This window comes from Leguminivora glycinivorella, chromosome 12 (genome assembly GCF_023078275.1).
Source record: "Leguminivora glycinivorella isolate SPB_JAAS2020 chromosome 12, LegGlyc_1.1, whole genome shotgun sequence".
NCBI lineage: Eukaryota > Metazoa > Arthropoda > Insecta > Lepidoptera > Tortricidae > Leguminivora > Leguminivora glycinivorella.
Window position 1 is genome coordinate 3,617,707 of NC_062982.1, and position 20,072 is coordinate 3,637,778.

The window sequence follows — 20,072 nt, forward strand, 5'->3', positions numbered from 1 at the left end:
CATCGGTACCTGGGCCTTCCGACCGGCCGTTTTTCAGTAGATCGCCACAAGTGAGCTCTTTTGGCCGCACGATCCTCTCCCATCCTCTCCACATGGCCGAGCCATCGCAGACGAGAAGCTTTACTCTCGCCGATGACGTTGGGCTCGCCCACTAGCTCTTCCACCTCCAAGTTCTTTCTGACTCTCCAAGAGCCATCCTCTCGTCTCGTAGGGCCTAAAATATTTCTGAAGATCTTCCGCTCTGCCACTAACTACTACTACTTTGTACTTTTAAATAAATATAATGTCTTTAGTTACAGCCGACTTATTAGCCTGCCTATTGATGATGGTAGTGGCTCAGTTGGAAGAGCGCTGGACTAGTGTTTCAGTGGCAATGAGTTCAAGTCTCATTCAAGACAATATTTATTCCACTTTAAGTGTTCTTAGTCTGATTTAAAACAAATTCTGTCGTTGTGGTTGTTCTGTGATTTAAACCCTGAACAGAAAAAATAAAAGGATACATAGTACAAAACCACAAAAAATAACCTAACAATAAAATTAAAGTTTTGAAAAAACCCGCGACCGCGACATAGTGGACCGATTTTCATGAAACATGGCTAAGAACAAGACTAACTCACCTTCAAAAAAAACAAAAACTAAATCTCTTCGTTCGGGAGCCACAATGCCACAGACAGATACACCCACAGACAGAGAGACAGACTCTTCGCCGTTAATTGCCAGTGCAACAAGGAAATATTGACGTTGAGTAACAATGTTACTTATCAACCCAGAAATTGGCACAAAATTACCAGTGTCAACTGTAAATGTCACTGGTGAAATAACCGTGAAATAACCCACTGGGACTATGACGGAAAAAAATGAATTGTCACGTGACATTATTTAAAAAGTCTGTATTGTCATCGGCTTCGTTATACTGACAAATGGCAGCAGATGACGCAGCCATTCGACAAACGTTATTTTTAGTGACAAATCACCCGCGTGAAATAACGTCCGCCACGTCCGTGACATTGAGACGGTTAGGGTTGATAGATTGTTAAGACTTGTCTGAATGTAGACAGACTAATATACAAACCTAGCTAAAGCGGCAATCGCTTAAGCTACAACAACGAAGTGCTGGGGCCCGTTTCTCGAAAGGTACAAGCTTTGTATTACAAGTGCGCGAACTGCCAAATCGTATGGGTTGTCATGGAAACATACTTGTAATACAAGGCTTGTACCTTTCGAGAAACGGGCCCCTGATATACTCTTGAGTCAACTCGTTCATTATTCGTCACGTTCCTAAATTTGTCCGAGTCTGCTTTCGTCAGCCATTCTTTATTCGTCACGATCGTCGATGGTCTTTCTCAACTACGGTCAATTTCGTTGTTCATCTTTATCTTCATCCGTCTCGTCATAATCTTCTTTCGGCGTGTTCGCTGTTAAATCTATGTTTTCCATTTTTTTCGCAGTCTTAGGTCGGTACCAACTTAGAATATGACCAAATACGAAATGACGAAAAACGATTGAGTCGAAATAAGAAAAAGGCCTGAACTCATTATGGTCAAAGACGATAATGGTTGCAGACTAATTTGACAAATGAAGAATGGCTGACGAAAGCAGAATCGGATAAATTTAGAAATGCGACGAAAAACGAACGAGTCGTTGGATAAAAATTTTCACTTCGGTGCGTCCGTATTACACTTACAAATAGTGCGAAAAGAATGGCCTAACTTTATATCGTTTATCACGCGACCGTGCTTGCCTGCCTGGTCAATGCTTTTAAAGTAATCAAAAACACATGATGGATTTTTGCAATTGCATTATATGCAGAGCTAGCTCTTTAGAAACAATCATATTTATTATGTATTTCCTTATTAGCTAGCTCCAAGCAAAGTTTACGTTTGGCAACTTGCATATTCGTAAAGCTGGAGCCAAGTTCACAAGTTGAGATTGAGAAAGGTCAACCGCAGCACGATGTTATTCTCATAGTATTCATGTCCGTTGCGCATGTTGAAGAAGTTTTGACTTTGATCAAAATTTAATTTAATTAACATACATACATACATACATACAATCACGCCTGTATCCCTTAAAGGAGTAGGCAGAGCACATGAAACTACTAAAGCTTCAGGGCCACCCTTGGCAAATAAGGGGTTAGAAGAAAACGAAACTGTGGCATTGCAGTGACAGGTTGCCAGCCCCTCGCCTACACCACAATTTAACCCATACATACTCATACTCAAATAAAAAAGAATCGAGTATACAGGGTGGAAAGATAAGTCAGGCCCTGGAGGAAAACTACCTTAAGTTTTTAAGCTGGCTCATTTTACTTTAAGAAGACATTCCTTTTTTTTTTAAAAGAAACAAATCATCCATCCGGTAGAATGAGCGTCGATCTTGAGGTTTCCGAGGTTTTTTTTTTATTTTATTTATTTTACCATGGATTGAAACGTGTAAAAATATAAGCGCATTTGTTTTGCAACAGCTTTCTCACAAGGGAACCCGATTTGGCTGGTTTGTACACACAAACTTCTACTACAAACACTAAATAACTTAAATAACAGAACACAGTACTAATCCAGCACTAGGTTGTAATAGGCCGCGAGTCAGGCGAAAATTTCGTCAATCATTGCGTCCCGTGCGATACTATGTAGAGCGCTTGACGGCCAACTCTCACGAAGGCCTGTATTTTTTAGTGGTCATGCAACCACCTGACAGTTCCTCCAGCGCTTTAGAGCCGGCTACCGTTTTTTTAAGTTCATAGGCGCTTGTAATATATTGTTTAGACAATCTGACAAAGAACTAACCTAACCACAAAATTAAAATTTTGAAAAAAAAAACCCCTACATAGTGGACCGATTTTCATGAAACAAGGCTAAGAACACTCCCGACTAATTCAGCTTTAAAATAATAAAAAAACTAAATATAAATAGATTCATCCGTTCGGGAGCTACGATGCCACAGACAGACACACACAAACAGACAGACAGACATACACGTCAAACTTATAACACCCCGTCGTTTTTGCGCCTAGGGTTAATAAAATATGACTGATCTTACGCTCCGAACCAAAAATGTACAAAAGTAACTTATTTTTACGTGTTTTGGTGGCTGTTATTCGTCAACCCGTCAACTAAGCGGCAGCGGACCTTCATGAGTTATAAGGGTTTATTCATGTTACAGTCAGTATCAGTAGAGCAAAAAAAAAAAGTGCTGGTGGCCTAGCAAAAAAAGCGCTGGTGGCCTAGCGGTAAGAGCGTGCGACTTTCGATCCGGAGGTCGCGGGTTCGAACCCCGGCTCGTACCAATGAGTTTTCGAAACGTATGTGCGAAATGTCATTTGATAAATTTACCAGTCGCTTTTCGGTGAAGGAAAACATCGTGAGGAAACCGGACTAATTCCAGTAAGGTCTAGTTACCCTTCAGGTTGGAAGGTCAGATGGCAGTCGCTTTCGTAAAACTAGTGCCTACGCCAAAACTTGGGATTAGTTGTTAAAGCGGACCCCGGGCTCCCATGAGCCGTGGAAAATGCCGGGATAACGCAAGGAAGATGATGAGTCAGTATCAGTAGTATAACGGATGAACGATTCACCAAAAGTATTTGATGTCCTGCATAACTTTTCTAAATATAGATACATCTGCACAGTTCGCGATGAGAAATATATTGATTTAAACTAACACGATTTGCACTCATAGTTTTAGTACTAAAAGGGACTTCATCGCGTAAACACTTACGTTTATATTTGGCCCGTTTAGTACTAAAATTACGCGATGAGAAATGCCAAAGTTTTATTATTTATTAGACTTATATTGACCGGGATATAGACCGTGATTACTTTTTGGATTTTTATTGAGGCCCTGATATTTCGACGCAGTTGCATGCAACATGATCACTGGAAACTGAAGACTGCGGATGGACGTCAAATCAGGACCTCAATGAAAATCAAAAATGTAATCACGGTCTAAATCCCGGTCAATATAAGTCTAATTAACTAACCGTGAATCATTTAAAACTCTTACTGTTTAATTATTTTATCTGAATATGTATAGAGACACATCTCGTTTTGTTCAGCGGTTACAGAATGGTAGTTACTTCTGAAGCGTAATTTGATCCGCTACTTTTGATTTTGACTGTACGAAATAGCACTCGGGAGGCGATTGATCACGGACACCTGTTCCTGCCTCGGGGACTATGTGCGCCTTTACACGTTCGAAATGCATTCGTGCTGTTTGAAATCGAGTTCCAAACTCGGCTCCAAACATTTGCTATTAGAGTAATGAAAGCTCTGTGGGTTTTCTATGTGGGTAGACTACTATAATATTTCTACATGATTAAATTCTTCTTCTTTCTTGCGTTATCCCGGCATTTGCCACGCCTCATTACATTATTAAATTAATTAGATTTTATATAGAATAGTACATGTACATGTGTATTATGGGCGGAAAGTCTTCCCGTGATATACACAATGTTTTCCATCACACTAGCGAAGTAATAATCAAATGTGTAGCGAAGTACACAGAGAACCTCCTATAGAGTAGAAATCTTGTATATTTTGTTCGCGATACGAGTCACCAGTGTTTGGGGTGCGAGGAGCGGGCGGGGAATGTGTTAAGCGCGCTGTGATTGGCCGTTTCAAGGACGGCGGGCCGTCGCGCCAGATGAAAAGGGACAGAAGTATGACTGTCCCTCTACTGACGCGTAAGTGGCCAATGTAAGTTGACCTATGCCGGCTCTGAATAAATTATAAATATGACTTATTTGTGGAATGTAATGCCGTCTGTTTTTAAATTTGAGCTTCTTGTTACCTTTCCACACCATTTCACACTACAGGTGGACATCTTTAAAGCATCAAAATAGCCTTTTCCAATTTTTTAGTGCGAAAAACACGCGCTGCTTTCGGGTCTGTTACTTGGTCGATACTGATCGGGCACGGCGAGCGCCCGCGCTTATATCAGTGCAAATACTAGGAAGGCTGGCGACCGCGAGTCGTCTTGTAATGGATGTCTATAGGGGTTGGTCTGTGAGCGAAGTAAAAATAAATAATCATTTAGTTTAAATGTATTGAAACACCTACGCTGACATTTCAAACATTCGTCCGCCATCTTGTAATTTTTGACAGGTTGTGGAAGGCCCCGCCCAGGTATTCACTAGGGTGGATCAAAAAAACACTTTTTTGGAATTAGCAAACCTAATAGTTATTAATCAATGACCCTTAGTCTATGAAGCCTTTGTGCAAAATTTCAGCTTTTTTAATCAACATCTTCAGCCCCCGCATTAGGTTTGAAATTTTGAAAATCTCATACAAACCTGAAAATTCAACTTTCAGATTTAAAAAAATATTCGGCTGTATTATGTTAAGTATATGTTATTGATACATATCAATATAAGAAACTACCAAAAATTGCGAAAATAGCATCAAAAATCGCCAAAGTTCGCCTAGTTTTAGTACATTTGCCGAAATAGCCGCTAAAATACCGAAAATTTGCGATTTTTAACGCTATTTTCGCAACTTTTGGTAGTTTCTTGTAATAATATATATCAATAATGTATACTGAACATAATACTGCCGAAAGTTTTTTTTTATCTGAAAGTTGAATTTTCAGGTTTGTATGAGATTTTCAAAATTTCAAACCTAATGCGGGGGCTGAAGATGTTGATTAAAAAAGCTGAAATTTTGCACAAAGGCTTCATAGACTAAGGTTCATTGATTGATAACTATTAGGTTTGCTAATTCCAAAAAAGTGTTTTTTTGATCCACCCTAGTATTCACTTTACCAACAGGGCGGTAAAATAGCTCATTACGCGCATATCAGTATGCAGGCATATAATAACATCGTTTACGAGCGAGTGTGAAGAAAATAGTACATTACGATACAAGTGCGTAAAAAACTCGTGTCGATTTAAAACACTCCCTTCGGTCGTGTTTTAATTTATCGCCACTCGTTTCGAATTTCCTTTTTGCACGTGTATCGTACGACGTTTTTCAGTACAGATGAGCCTTCAAAGTTTCGACCTGGCATATAATGAACTACTTCTCGCACTAGTGCGTAAAAAAACACCATCTGTACTGAAATAGTACATTTCGATACAAGTGCGAAAAAGAGGAAGTTCGAAACGAGTGGCGATAAATTAAAACACGACCGAAGGGAGTGTTTTAAATTGACACGAGTTAGGGCCTTATCACACTTGCGATTTACAAGCGAGGCGAAAGCGAAGCGAGCGCGCAGCGAGTTCGTCGCGTGCCCGTTACCAATTCGCAGCGAGTGCGTCGCGACTTCGCCGCGAGCGCGCAACGATTTCGTAGCGAGTTCGCCGCGTCTAGATATGCTGTACCTTCGTCAGCAAAATTCATTTCTACCCACTTTAGTTTAATCCTATCATTTGTAGTAGTTTATTATCTACGAGTGTGAGCGGACAGTAACAATAATGGCGGAACAATCAAACACTGTTGGAATCGATATCGAGGCATTTATAAAATTTAAAAAAATTTGATTCGTTCACAAAACAGCACATAATAGTCGCTCACTTGCAGTCGATTACTTAAAAATGGATCCTCCCAAACACGCCGTTTCTGCTTTAGTTTTCGTTTCTTACTTCTTCGAAGCAATAAAGCTAACAGAAGTGTTTCGTCGTCGGAATCCATTATGTAAGTGACTGTCTAAGACGCAGATCACTTTCAGCGAATACGCAGCGTATTCGTTACGCGCTCGCGGCGAATTCGCGACGCACTCGCTGCGAATTAGTTACGGGCTCGCGACGAACTCGCTGCGCGCTCGCTTCGCTCTCGCCTCGCTTGTAAATCGCAAGTGTGATAAGGCCCTTACGACTTCCCTTTTCGCACGTGTATCGAACGACGTTTTTCAGTACAGATGGACCTCCGAAGTTTCGACCTGCCATATAATGAACCACTTCTCGCACTAGTGCGTAAAAAAACACCATCTGTACTGAAAAGTATATTGATTACGACTATTCCGAGATCCGTCGCAACGTCGCAAGGTGCAAAAAACGGAGTTGAGCGGGAAATGTTGAGAACTTAAACATGAGACATCTACTATTATTATTAGGAGCCTGCTGTGTCCCACTGCTGGGCAAAGGCCTCCCCCCTCGTTATCCATTTGTCTCTGTTAATACGATACAGGGGGTCAATTCTCTAAACAAACGCTCTCGACTATTTCCTCCCTGGTTTTTAAAGATAGAGAACTGATTTTTTCACCACAGATTATTATGGCGACGGGCTGGTGCGCGACATCCTTAATAGTAAGTAGTTTAAAATTTATGTCACTTTCGAAAACTGTTCTCATGTTTTGAAATATGATTTGATTAGTATTCAGTCTGCCTTATCACGGAACTATCTGTTTGTTTACCAATATCAATATAAATTCGTAAAATAAGTGTTTCAATACGTGTTTCCATCATTCACATTAGTTTTACAGTCCAAAACCCCGCTAGCCAACATTTTGGATTATTATTTTTATCTGAGTCGGACCGTTTTGATTTTTTTGATTGGTATTCTTATTTTTACAGACGCTAGAGCCCATCCAAAATTTCCAAAAACGGCCTTATTGATTATGGCGTAAAAAAGGTATGGTATTCAAAATTGGTAACAATTAGCCAAAAAAGCTAAACGGTCCGATACAGATTATTTCATTGATAATCGGATCCTCAAATTTCGTTACGATTGATTAAGTTTTGAAGTAGGAAACAGTCGAGAGCGGAATCTCGATTTTAAACATTTTTCGCAATATTTTCTAACTGAGTTGTTCTGAATGGACAATTTTTTTTCGATAAATCTTGTTAATAACTCGCTCCTGTAGAGTCTTAAGTGCTATGTCTGGCCAACCACTCAAAAATGAGTCCAAGTTATTCCGCCATCGCCGACGTGGTCTGCCGGATCCCCGGTTTGACTCGTGGGGCTCCCACTCTGTGGTTATCTTGGCCCACAAGTCGTCCGGCATTCGGCAGACATGACCAGCCCAGTCCCATTTCAACTCAGCAGCTTTCCGAGCTACGTCCATTATTCGAGTCTTAGAGTGCAGCGTGTTCCGGATCCGATCCCTTAATTTTACGCCTAATACAACGTGTTTTTTTGTTTTCCGTTAATTTCGGCACGTCATAAGGTTCATTATCAGGAACCACCCGGTATATCACTTTTAGTCAAATTCGCAAAAAAATATTTTTTTGAAATATCTTTTAACTGAGTTGTTCTTAATGGACAATTTTTTTTCGATAAATCTAGTTAATAACACTTGTATATTTAACTAAAATTCCCAAGTTGAAAGGGGGGCTCCTTTCCATTTTAGCATTTTCGCTACCGTATCCTCTTAAGAAGCTAGTTTCTTAGAGACATTAATTGTATTTGACCTAAAGAACCTTCCCTTAAAGTTAACGGAATTCAATAAAAACACGGTGTATGCTACGCTCCATAGCTCTTATCTACTAGTAGCTACTATTTTTTATCTTATTCTGGCATATTTTCAAACGCTAAAATCTTCATTATAGCCACTCTCCCCTAACCCCGTGTAAAGTTACATTAATTTTATGAATCCCATAAATTATACTCAAATGTGTCTTTAATTGCAATTGGCGCGATGTGACTCGAATTAATACCGTCACATTAACTGGCTGCAATCCGGGAATTCCCGGGATGTCCCACCGTTCCTGGGATTAGCGGGAATTACGCGTTATTACACAGTCAAAGCGTGATTCAATCAACGTTACATGGAAATTAGGAAATGTCATTACAATTTACAACTGTCACTTGTTTAGTTGCCATTTAACTGATATCAAGTGAAATCATTTTTGGTGTTTATGATATTTGGAATTAACCCTTAAATGCACAATGATGACCTGATGACTGATGTATTATTCACGGGCTCTTTTAAATTAATTAAACGTTGCGCCAGAATGCGATTTGTTTAATGATAGATTTAGACAACTTCGCTCTCGTTTTATACGCTTTTGTGAGCTATCTTTTTAATAATGCTGTATTGTTTTATTTGTGTGTGTGTGCTTATAATTTTTAATTATTTTAATTGTAATATTAGGTTAAAATCAGCATTGCTATCCAGCAGGGCAACGCGGCCAGCCTTCTGGGCACCTTACCCAACGAGCAAGACCTGCAGGCCTAGCACATGATGGCCGCGGGAGTATGTCGCCGCGAGATAGACTACCTGTCCTTATGTCATTAATACAATTAGACAAAGACGTGTCATCTATCTCGCGGCGACATACTCCCGCGGCCATCATGTGCTAGGCCTACTGGGCCAAATTTTTTATTTATAAGTTTTATTGTAAGTTGTAATGTAAGTGTTTATTGTATTATTTTATAATTATGTGGACCCCAGGCTCCCATGAGGCATGGCAAATGCCGGGATAACGCAAGGAGGATGATGATATGCTGTTTATGAATAAATGAAAGTGTTTGACTGTCACAATAAAAAAAATAGTAATGATACTTAATTTCTTGTTGAAATTGTGTACCATAGTTGCAGTATTGGACTATACTGGTTTTTTTAAGGTATTGAATATACGCTTATTTATGCTAAAGCGGTCTATTAAAACAAAAAATACGTTCGTTCCACGGGTTCCACCATAACTTGCAATATATTTTGCTCCCACCAACAGCTAGTATGTAACAAGAACACTATATTTAAGTGCAAGAAGAACAGTGTTACCTCCATCACGTCGTCCTAATAAAAACTGTACAATCACTCCGACAAGCGTTACATCAACAGGTCTGGGACACGTACACTCGTACAGCCGCGGGGCGATAAAATGGGACGTTATTGGGACACGTGACTGCAGTGTGGGACATAGCACACGTGGCTGACACAGTTAGAGAATCGGACTGGAAACGTGACTGAGGCCCACGGTAAGCTAAAGAAGGCTTGTGTTGTGGGTACTCAGACAGCGATATATATAATATATAAATACTTATATACATAGAAAACATCCATGACTCAGGAACAAATATCAGTGCTCATCGCACAAACAAATGCCCTTACCGGGATTCGAACCCAGGATCGCGGCTCAGCAGGCAGGGTCACTACCGACTGAGCCAGACCGGTCGTCTTAAACACGGTGTATGTCTTTGTATGTATGTAATTATCTCATAAAATACTCACGGCACTGCTGGAACTCATCTTCTCCCTTCTCGCAGTCTTTCTGGTAGTTGCAGACCCGCGAGCGCTCGATGCAGGTCCCCTCGGGACACTGGAACATCGTCGACGGACATATTGTGTCGCCTGCAACAAAAAACACAAGTTTAGACGATGTTTTATATTAGAGAAGGAAAATAAAAACCGGCCAAGAGCGTGTCGGGCCACGCTCAGTGTAGGGTTCCGTAGTTTTCTGTATTTTTCTCAAAAACTACTAAACCTATCAAGTTGAAAACAATTTTCCTAGAAAGTATTTATAAACTTCTACTTTTGTGATTTTTTTTCATATTTTTTAAACATAATTATGGTTGAAAAGTTAGAGGGGGACACACTTTTTTTCCTTTAGGAGCGATTATTTACGAAAATATTAATATTATCAAAAAACGATTTAAGGAAACCCAATCATTTTTCAAAATTTTTAATACCTATCCAACAATATATCACACGTTAGGATTGCATTGAAAAAAAAATCACTCCCCTTTACGTGTAGGGGGGTACCCTAATAAAAAAAATCCACTTTTTTTTTGCACTTTGTCGGCGTGATTGAAATACATATTGGTACCAAATTTCAGCTTTCTAGTGCTAACGGTTACTGAGATTATCCGCGGACGGACGGACGGACAGACAGGGTATATATACTATAAGGGTTCCTAGTTGACTACGGAACCCTAAAAACCGGCCAAGTGCGAGTTGCAAGGGTTGGCAGTGTGCGTAGCCGAATGCACAAACGCTCAAGAAACGCTCACGTTAATATCTCTATCTCTATCGCTCTTGTATATTGGCGTGACAGAGCCAGACTACCTTTCTGCGGCATTTCGATTTTGTTTCGCGTCGCAGAAATGCCATTCGGCTACGGGGCCAGTTGATACTAGCCCAAATACTAACGTAAGTGTCGTAAGTACTTTTATCTCTGGAGAGTATTGAGTGGGCTCAATACCTGAAAGACGCTTGATATCATACCCATTTTCGTTATTTCCGATATTAATCAAGTTGATTATTGAATTAAAACAAACATAATTGGCACTCAAAGGATATAATTTAAAATTTAATAGCGATTTGAATGAAAACACGTGCCAAATGACAGCTTTCAAACTGCTCAAAGACAAAGTTCATAATTAATACAAAACATAAACAACCAAATAAGGCAATTCAGAAGTATAATGACATTAGAACGATATCTAGGCAAAAGACTTCAGTTATTTTGCATTTCGGTCGCACCAATATACAAATACGACTTAAGAAAAATTTAAATTGGTTTCCAATTACGGTGGGGTTTGTGTGACGAGCAAATTTTGTTCCTGAGTTATTGATGTTTTCTTTGTATAGAAGTATTTGTATATTATACATATTATAATATCGGCGTCTGAGTAGGTACTCACTCAGTGGGTACCCACAATACAAGCCTACGTGGGCTTACCGTGGGACTCGGTCAATAGATAACTATTTAGATACATAGAATATGTGTAAGTCATATAATATGTATTAAATTTCAATTCTATTTAATTTTCAATTTATTGTATGTTATGTGTAGTGCCCCCACGGGGGTTCCAGAGATCGCGGGTTCGAACCCCGCCTCGCACCAATGAGTTTTCGGAATTTATGTGCGAAATGTCATTTGATATTTGCCAGTCACTTTTCGGTGAAGGAAAACATCGTGAGGAAACCGGACTAATTCCAATAAGGTCTAGTTTACCCTTCGGGTTGGAAGGTCAGATGGCAGTCGCTTTCGTAAAAACTAGTGCCTACGCCAAATCTTGGGATTAGTTGTCAAAGCGAACCCCAGGCTCCCATGAGCCGTGGCAAATGCCGGGATAACGCAAGGAGGATGAAGATGTAGTGCCCCCACGCTTATTTCATAATTTGTATTTGCAATGCAGGAATTTTCTGAAAAAAAAACAGAGTCCCGCATAGATGATACTTGAATGATATCCTTTAGATAAGTTTAAGGTAGAATGGGCCTGTGAGACGTTATCAAATACCCATCAAGCCATCAACTGACAGTTTTCGGCACAAGGGCGGAATATAATTGATATCCGCGATATTATCTTCGGGGAAGTTATTATATTGGTAAAGTATCGAGTGCTTGTAATAGAAGATGTTTTGTTATGTAATTAGTTCAATATTAAATGGGTTTCAGGATTATAAAGACAGGGAATTAGGTATGACGGGGTTTCACTTGGTTGGGATGACTTTTTTCTTGTAATTAAAATAATAAAATATAAATAAATATTATAGGACATTCTTATACAGATTGACTGAGTCCCACGTGCTCAAGAAGGCTTGTGTTGTGGGTACTCAGACAACCATATGTATAATATACAAATACTTATATACATAGAAAACATCCATGACTCAGGAACAAATATCTGTGCTCATCATACAAATAAATGCCCTTACCTTATTGTAACAAATTATATGCTACAATATGTTTTATTTTAAGTTTTTTTTAAGCCTGCACCTTAATCAGTAGTCTGTTATTTATTTAATTGTATGGCAAATTATATAAATCTTTCTGATTGCCTCTGATTGCCTTTTTGCCTTGCGTCTGTTTCTATTTAGTCTGTTGGTAGACCGGTAGAGAATGTTTTTACGCATTAAGTCCGCTATTTGTACTTTATTAGTGCAATACAATTTAAATAAATACATAAACGTATCTTAAAATAGAAAAGATAATACCTAATACAGCATTGACTTGTATAAAATCATAAACGCACACTAAATACACAATGCAATGAAATATATGAATTAAACATGATTATCAACTTGTATACAACAGTCACTACAAAATATACAGAATTATTTCTAATAAAGTTTAAGCAAAATAAGCGAACGAGCTCAAACAGACTTAATTTGCTTAGAGTATAATACGCCAAGCGAGTATGAGAGCACGGACAAAATACAAAGTTGTGTTAATAACATCAAAAATATGTACACAATTTTCGCCTCATTTCTTTGAAATATGGCACGAAATTGTATACATATATTTGACGCCGTGGAAAGCGTAAATCGAGTTGTACAATGAAGATTCACTGTAAGAAAGCTTAGTTAAATTCATTCAGTTAATATGTAGTTATTTTTGCGGTAAACGAGACAAGTGCGGAAAAAAGGAAGTCTTTCGAACGTGTATTTTACGTCTTTTAGTATTACAGAATAGCCCTCGGAACCATTTTGCGCACTAGTGTGAGAAAAAAACACCATAAATGCACTGAAAACGATTTTTGTACAGACGTAGGATCGGAGTTTTTTTTTTAAAGAGGGCAAAGTCGTTGTTTATCCGATCTAGATATAATAATTGATACCCAAGTAAGAGCACTTTAGCACAACGTGACTTGTCGCGCGCGAGTCCATACTAGAACTAGTTTCTCAATAGAAAAAGGCGCAAATTTTAAATTTTCTTGAACGATAACTGTTCGCGCTCACATTTTTTTGGCATTTTGCTACTAACTGAAAAAGATTCAAACGCACTTAACTAAAAAATGCGTATTTTCTAAAAACGCCAGCTAACCAGACATTTTTATGTTGGCACCATTGAAATATCGCAAATGCAATCCGATCTGTCGCGGGCACTGATTTAAATTTCGAACATGATTGATTTACACTCGGTTACCGATTTGAGCGGCTATTACTTTTTTTTTCTCGATTTCCGATAATTGTTTGTGGCCAGAGTGGAGGCCATTTTGGTTTATAGTCTGTCAACGTCGATTGTGAAATTTTGACTTTGGCGTGATTGGGTGTTTTAGACGATCCTTAAAAAGGTCAAGTGTTTTGGTCACAGAGTTCAAAAAGTTTTCAGCAATTTAAAATAATTTGCTTTTATTTTCTGTTTATATCACTTAACAGACTGTTTTTAGTGTGGGTATTATGTACTTAATGATGATTTATGAAATTCGATAGATATTTCAGCAGTTTATGTGCCAATGATACCAAATATGATATGACTTATATATTTTTTATACTGTCCAATAAAAATAGAATTCTTTACGTCTACAACTGTCAACTAGAAAAACATTGTGCGGACGTAGGCTCGACGTAAACAGCCAATAAAATTTTACGTCCTCGTAAACACAGATGGCGTTTTTAATGTCCGGGGGATTACTTGAAATGGCAGCTTTTACGCCAAATAGAAGTGACAAGACTTACTATGTAGTTTCATTTGCTAGTAAGAGTAGTAAGTAAGCGATTCCTTTTTTTACTATTTATTTCTTATTACTACTACTTTGATAATAATATCAATGGTACTTTTTGTCTGGTTCGTGTATTTTTAGGAGGCAAACGAGCAGACAAGTCGCCTGATGGTAAGCGATACCTGCCGCCCATGGACACCCAAAACACCAGAAGTATTGGAGTTGCCGGCCTTTAAGATGGGTGTACGCTCGAAGGTGTGAATGTCGTATCGGTTCGAAAATACCGCATACGACAGATCATTCCAGTTTAGCTGTGCGAGGTAGGAATTTTCTGCAAAAACGCACAGAGGACCTGCCAGCCATCTAAATGACGGAGATAATAATGGTGTACCTACTCTATGTAGTTTTTCAAAAAAGGAATTTAGAGATTCCTAGAGGGTACCGTGCAAGTACCTGAATTTGCAAGCGTCCAAAGGCTACAGTGGCAGCTTACCATCATGCGGGTCCTATACTTGTTTGCCCCATGTGGTATTAAAAAAAGTAAATATGTAACCAATCACTAAGACATCCGCAGTGTGACCAACATAACGGAACTTGTAAATCTGCGCGAACCTTTCAACGTCTATTTATACCCGCACCGGCTCTCACCTCGTTAGCTGCCCGTCCATCTTTTATTCAACAGAGCTATGAACGAATGAATGTGTACGAATGAAATGAACGGACTCAGATTGACGAGCGACGCGCCGCTGTTACCATTCATTCGTTCTAACCGTTACGCCGATGAGTTTGGGTATATTTTATGTTGGATGGAAGGTAAGAATATGCGGGAATTGTTTTATTTAGGAAAGAAAGATAGGTGCGTTGACCCTTCGGATGTAAGCCGGGTTTTATGACAATTTTGTAGCTGTCGTTTATGTAACTATGGGTGTTGGTAAAACTATTAGCTAAGTGATGATAAAGTAAAAAGTTATGTGGCAAAATTATGAAGAAGTTTGTAAGTAATCATGCTCGTTGTCTTTTAATGCCAAAAAATAAAATAACCATGTTTATTTATACAAAGTTATTTTTATTGAAAAAGCTAGAAAATTATAAGTACCTATCTGCTGCAGTTCAAAACTTAGTCGTCTCTAGAAAAATGTTGTAAGCAAGTTCAGTGGTTCATTATTTAACTAAGTACACTTTTATTTATTTATTTATTTAAACTTTATTGCACAGTAAAAAAAAAATGTACAAAAGGCGAACTTAATACCAAAAGGCATTCTCTACCAGCTAACCTTTGGGCCAAACAGAGATCAATAAGAGCTAATAGGTGCAAGAAATATAACAAGTCGAGAAATTGAATATCTACTTAATAAACCTAAATGGTTACATACATATCACATCATACAAACGTTTACAAAAATAAAACTACATAATACGAGTATACCTACTTACAAATTTACATAAATATACTTACATATACTATACATATATACATATTATATACCTGCCCTATAACTATTACGACTATTTACGACGCTTGATTAAGAGACTTTTCTAAAAGATGTCTGCGCAACTTGTTCTTGAACAGAGACTTGGTCTGAGTTTGCCTTATCTCAAGAGGGAGATTATTCCAAAGACGAATTGAATGTAATGTGAAAGAGTTGTACATGGATCCGGTGCGATAGAGAGGGACTGACAATATGAGTTTCCGAGAAGATCGAAGCTCCCGGCCCGGCTGTGCAGTAACAAAGTGAAATTTAGACCGCAGGTACTCCGGTGTTGCTGGGTCATTTAATATACTGTACAGCATACATAGCACTCTGAGGCATCTGCGATCACGTACACGAAGCCAGTTAAGTTTCCGCCGATAAATGGAGACATGGTCATACTTGCGGAGGCCGAAGATAAATCTTATGCAGTTATTTAAAAGTCTATCTAACCTGTCTAATAATCCTTGTGAAAGATTGGTAAGGCATACGTCGCTATAATCTATGACTGGTAGCACAAGAGCCTGTACGAGTAGAGTTTTAGTACTGGTCGGCAAGAAGTGCTTAAATCTGTACAATGACCTTAGGGTATTTGTAACTCTGCGACATATGTCAGAAACTTGTGGCTCCCAGGACAGGCCCCGATCGATGATCAACCCCAGGTTTCTCACTTGCCACGACAGCGGTATTACGGTACCCTCAAACAGAATGTGTCTTACATATGTAAGGTCGGAGAGTAAAATTGACCGCGGAGTCCCGAGAACGATAGCTTGACACTTAGACGGGTTGACATCGATTCCAAAATCTTTCGACCAGGAAGAAATGCTACAAAGGTCGTTATTTAGCCGCGTTATAGCCTCATCTATATTATCGATCCCCACTTGAGTGTACAATTGCAAGTCGTCGGCGTACAAGTGATATGAACAATTAATAAAGGGCGTGATTAAATTAACAAAGACAGAAAACAGCAGAGGTGAGAGTATACCACCCTGAGGAACACCGGAGGAAAGTTCGCACCAGTCAGAAAGTTCCCGATTGGCACGAGTTGCCTGCCGACGACCGCAAAGGTAGGATGCAAACCATTCGGCCGCTGACGTCGAAATATTGAGATGGTCGAGAGCGGCAAGGAGAAGCTCATGGTTAACAGCATTAAATGCATTAGAAAAATCTATTAACACCAGTACAGTGACAAGAGACGCTTCTATGCCCAGCCGCACATCTTCAATAACCTTGAGTAAAGCGGTAGTCGTACTATGCCCGGAACGAAAGCCTGACTGGAATGGTGAGAGAATGTGGCTATTGGAGATATGAGTGGACAATTGCTTGTGCACTACGGCTTCTAAAACCTTGGACAAAAACGGGAGAATTGAAATTGGGCGAAATTCTTTGAGTAACGATGGGTTAGCTACTTTCGGGAGAGGTATTACATGAGCGCTACGCCACAGAGATGGAAATAAATGAGAAATGCGTATTTAAATCGTTCAGAGAAAAAGCAGATGAAGTGTTTGAATAAAATGAAGATTTACCTACGCCAATAGTTTTGAGAAATTTCCAGGTGTCAGCTGTTGAACAAGAAACAATATTTTGATGAATGTATTTACGCTTAGCATCCCTAATAATTTTGTTGCACCGATTTCTAGCAATTTTAAAAACATTCCAGTTATCACTGCAACGATCCCGTTTGTATTTGCGGAACGCACGATCACGCCTCGTCATTGCAATACGGACCGCGTGGGTAATCCAAGGCGCAGGCGGGCGTTTTAGTTTTACTTCACGAACGGGCGCATGAGTGTCAAACAGTTTTAAGCCAGCTGTGTTAAGTGCAACTACCGCCTCGTCAACAGTTGGAGCCGTAAGTGTGGGTACCCAGTCAATCGCGCGCGCGTCTCGCAATAGTGCCTCAGTGTCCAGCCGAGCAAAGCTCCGTAATTTAATACTGATTGCTTGTGGTTTAGGAGGACGTACTTTGTAACAAACAAATATTAGATCATGTCGAGAAAAACCAGGGGCTAATAGCTGTCCCACTTTATAATTATGTACATGTTAAATTGACATAAATAAAAGCAAACACACTTAAAAGTTAAACTATGGTTATTACATTAATCACCTAAGGAGTGTAGAGTCTATGAACCTTAAGAGTTTTCTGTAAAACACACCAACACTATCAGCAAATATGTCAATATCGTCTGTCTCCAACATGATGCGGTTAAGAGCAGCTCGGGCTCGAGCGGTGCGCCGGCCGCCGCGAACAGGCGCCGCCGCCGCCGCGCCGGCACCGCGCCCGGCATGCCAACCACCACATTCGCTCTTGGCACTTGCAGCCCCATTCTCTCAAGCACGGATGCGTCATCTACTCTATGGTGAAACAGTTGGCGGTAATGCATAATATGCAGCAGTTTCCGTCTGGTTTCTAGAGTTTGAAGACCAACCATTCCTGTTACGAATAGAGATGGATACATATATGGGTAATATCCGTACAGTCGTTTGTAAATGTGCCTACAGAACTTCCTCTGCACTCTTTCTAGCATAATGTTTTGTTCTTATTAGAAAGAATGCATTAAAATAAGCATCTTTTATAAATTAAAGTTTTTTTTAAAACCTACTAATTTAGGAGTTAGAGTGGTGCAAAGTTGCAAAATTTTCCCGTAGCATAACTAAGGCGCCAGAGACAGAAAGCGATATCGACGGAGCCCCGCTTATTACAGAAACTGCACAGAATAGGAGCCTTCGGCCGTTTGAAGATACCTAACGAACCTAACCTATACCTATATAAAAGTCGTCATTTTGTATCCTAGACCGTTATATTGGTAAAAAAAAATCATCGTAAATTTATTGTCTCTGGCGCCTTAGTAAATACTATGGGAAAATTCGCAACTTCGTACTGCTCTAACTCCTAAATAAGCAGGTTTTTCAAACAACTTCTGCTTATTTTAATGCAATCTTTCATGTTTTTAAATTACAAACACTCAGAAATAATAAACACGGGCGCGCCATCTGTCGCAGCTGTGGTGCTTTACTCAGGCCACACGCTACAACCATACAGAGCGCATCGATCAGCCAGTGCTTAAGCTATATTGGGAAACGGGACAATGACGTCATCTTTTTCGTGCATGCTGCCCGTAGTAACGAGTTATTAGACGTTATCACGTCAAAAACAATTACGTATGTTTATTTCACTGAGTAGAAATTAAATATAACACAATGTATAATAGTGCTAAAAGTAAACTACTTAGTATTTCACACACAAAGTATAAAATAAAGGTCTACACTAAAAGTGTCGCGTCTAGGTGGTCAAGTCTTACTCTATGACACGGTTCGCTTCACGCGCATGCGCCTCGCGCTGCCGCCGCTGCCGGTCGGCGCACAGAATATGTTCGAGTTGTCATTTCTAGTACGTAGTACATAGTAGTTCAATGTCCAGACGGAGGAGCCACAACTGGATCCAGTCAAGGCTGCACATAAGAGCAAGAACGATGCAATGTGTGTCTCTATTGACAGTGTAGGTGCTTCGGAGCTGCACAAAGCATCACGAAAGCTGAAACCTCGCTCTTCGGTTGGGCCCGATGCGGTTCCTCCTTTTCTGGCTAAGGACTGCATATCGGCTCTGGAAGTTCCACTCCTGCACATCTATAACCTTTCCCTGCAAACTGCGACTTACCCTGCATGCTGGAAAAGGTCCAGGGTTACCCCAGTGCCTAAAAGCGGTTCAGGCTCGGACGTCACGGATATAGGCCGATTGCTGTGCTGCCTGTTTTTGGAAAGTTATTTGAGACAATCCTTGACAGTGAAATAACTCGGCAGATATCCACCCAACTCGACGATGACCAGCATGGGTTCCGCAAAGGTCGCTCTACTACCACTAACCTTAGCAACTTTGTGGACTATGTCGCGATGGCGATGGATGGCCGACGCCAGGTGGACGCTGCCTATTTTGATTTTAAGAAGGCTTTTGATGTCGTAGATAATGACATCCTTCTTGAAAAGTTTGCCATGGCAGGATTTTCTCCCAAATTGTTGCGCTTCTTTGCAAACTACTTGAGTAATCGGAGTCAATTCGTGAGGCTGGCAGGCTATTGCTCTAGGCCGTATTTTACGCATTCTGGAGTAAGCCAAGGTAGCACTCTCGGCCCAACACAATTTTTAATTATGATCAACGATTTGCCGAAGGTCGTTAGTGCTGCCAAATGCTTATTGTTTGCGGACGATCTGAAATTATTTTTAGATATTAAAGGTGATTCTGACTGTCAACAATTGCAAAGTGATATTGATGCAGTTGTGGCATGGAGTGAAGAAAATCACCTCCACTTTAACATCTCCAAATGTAAAGTGATCACTTTCTCTA

The 20,072-nt window shown here is 39.8% G+C and overlaps 1 protein-coding gene across 2 annotated transcripts in view; it reads right to left on the minus strand.

The window, feature by feature from the left end:
• LOC125231594 (low-density lipoprotein receptor-related protein 2) overlaps positions 1–20,072 on the minus strand; it is a 490,961-nt gene that overhangs the window by 75,421 nt on the left and 395,468 nt on the right. For both annotated transcript variants that reach the window (XM_048137051.1, XM_048137052.1), the window contains one exon: positions 10,105–10,224. In XM_048137051.1, coding sequence (XP_047993008.1) covers positions 10,105–10,224 — 120 coding nt within the window. The remainder of the gene's footprint in view (positions 1–10,104; positions 10,225–20,072) is intronic.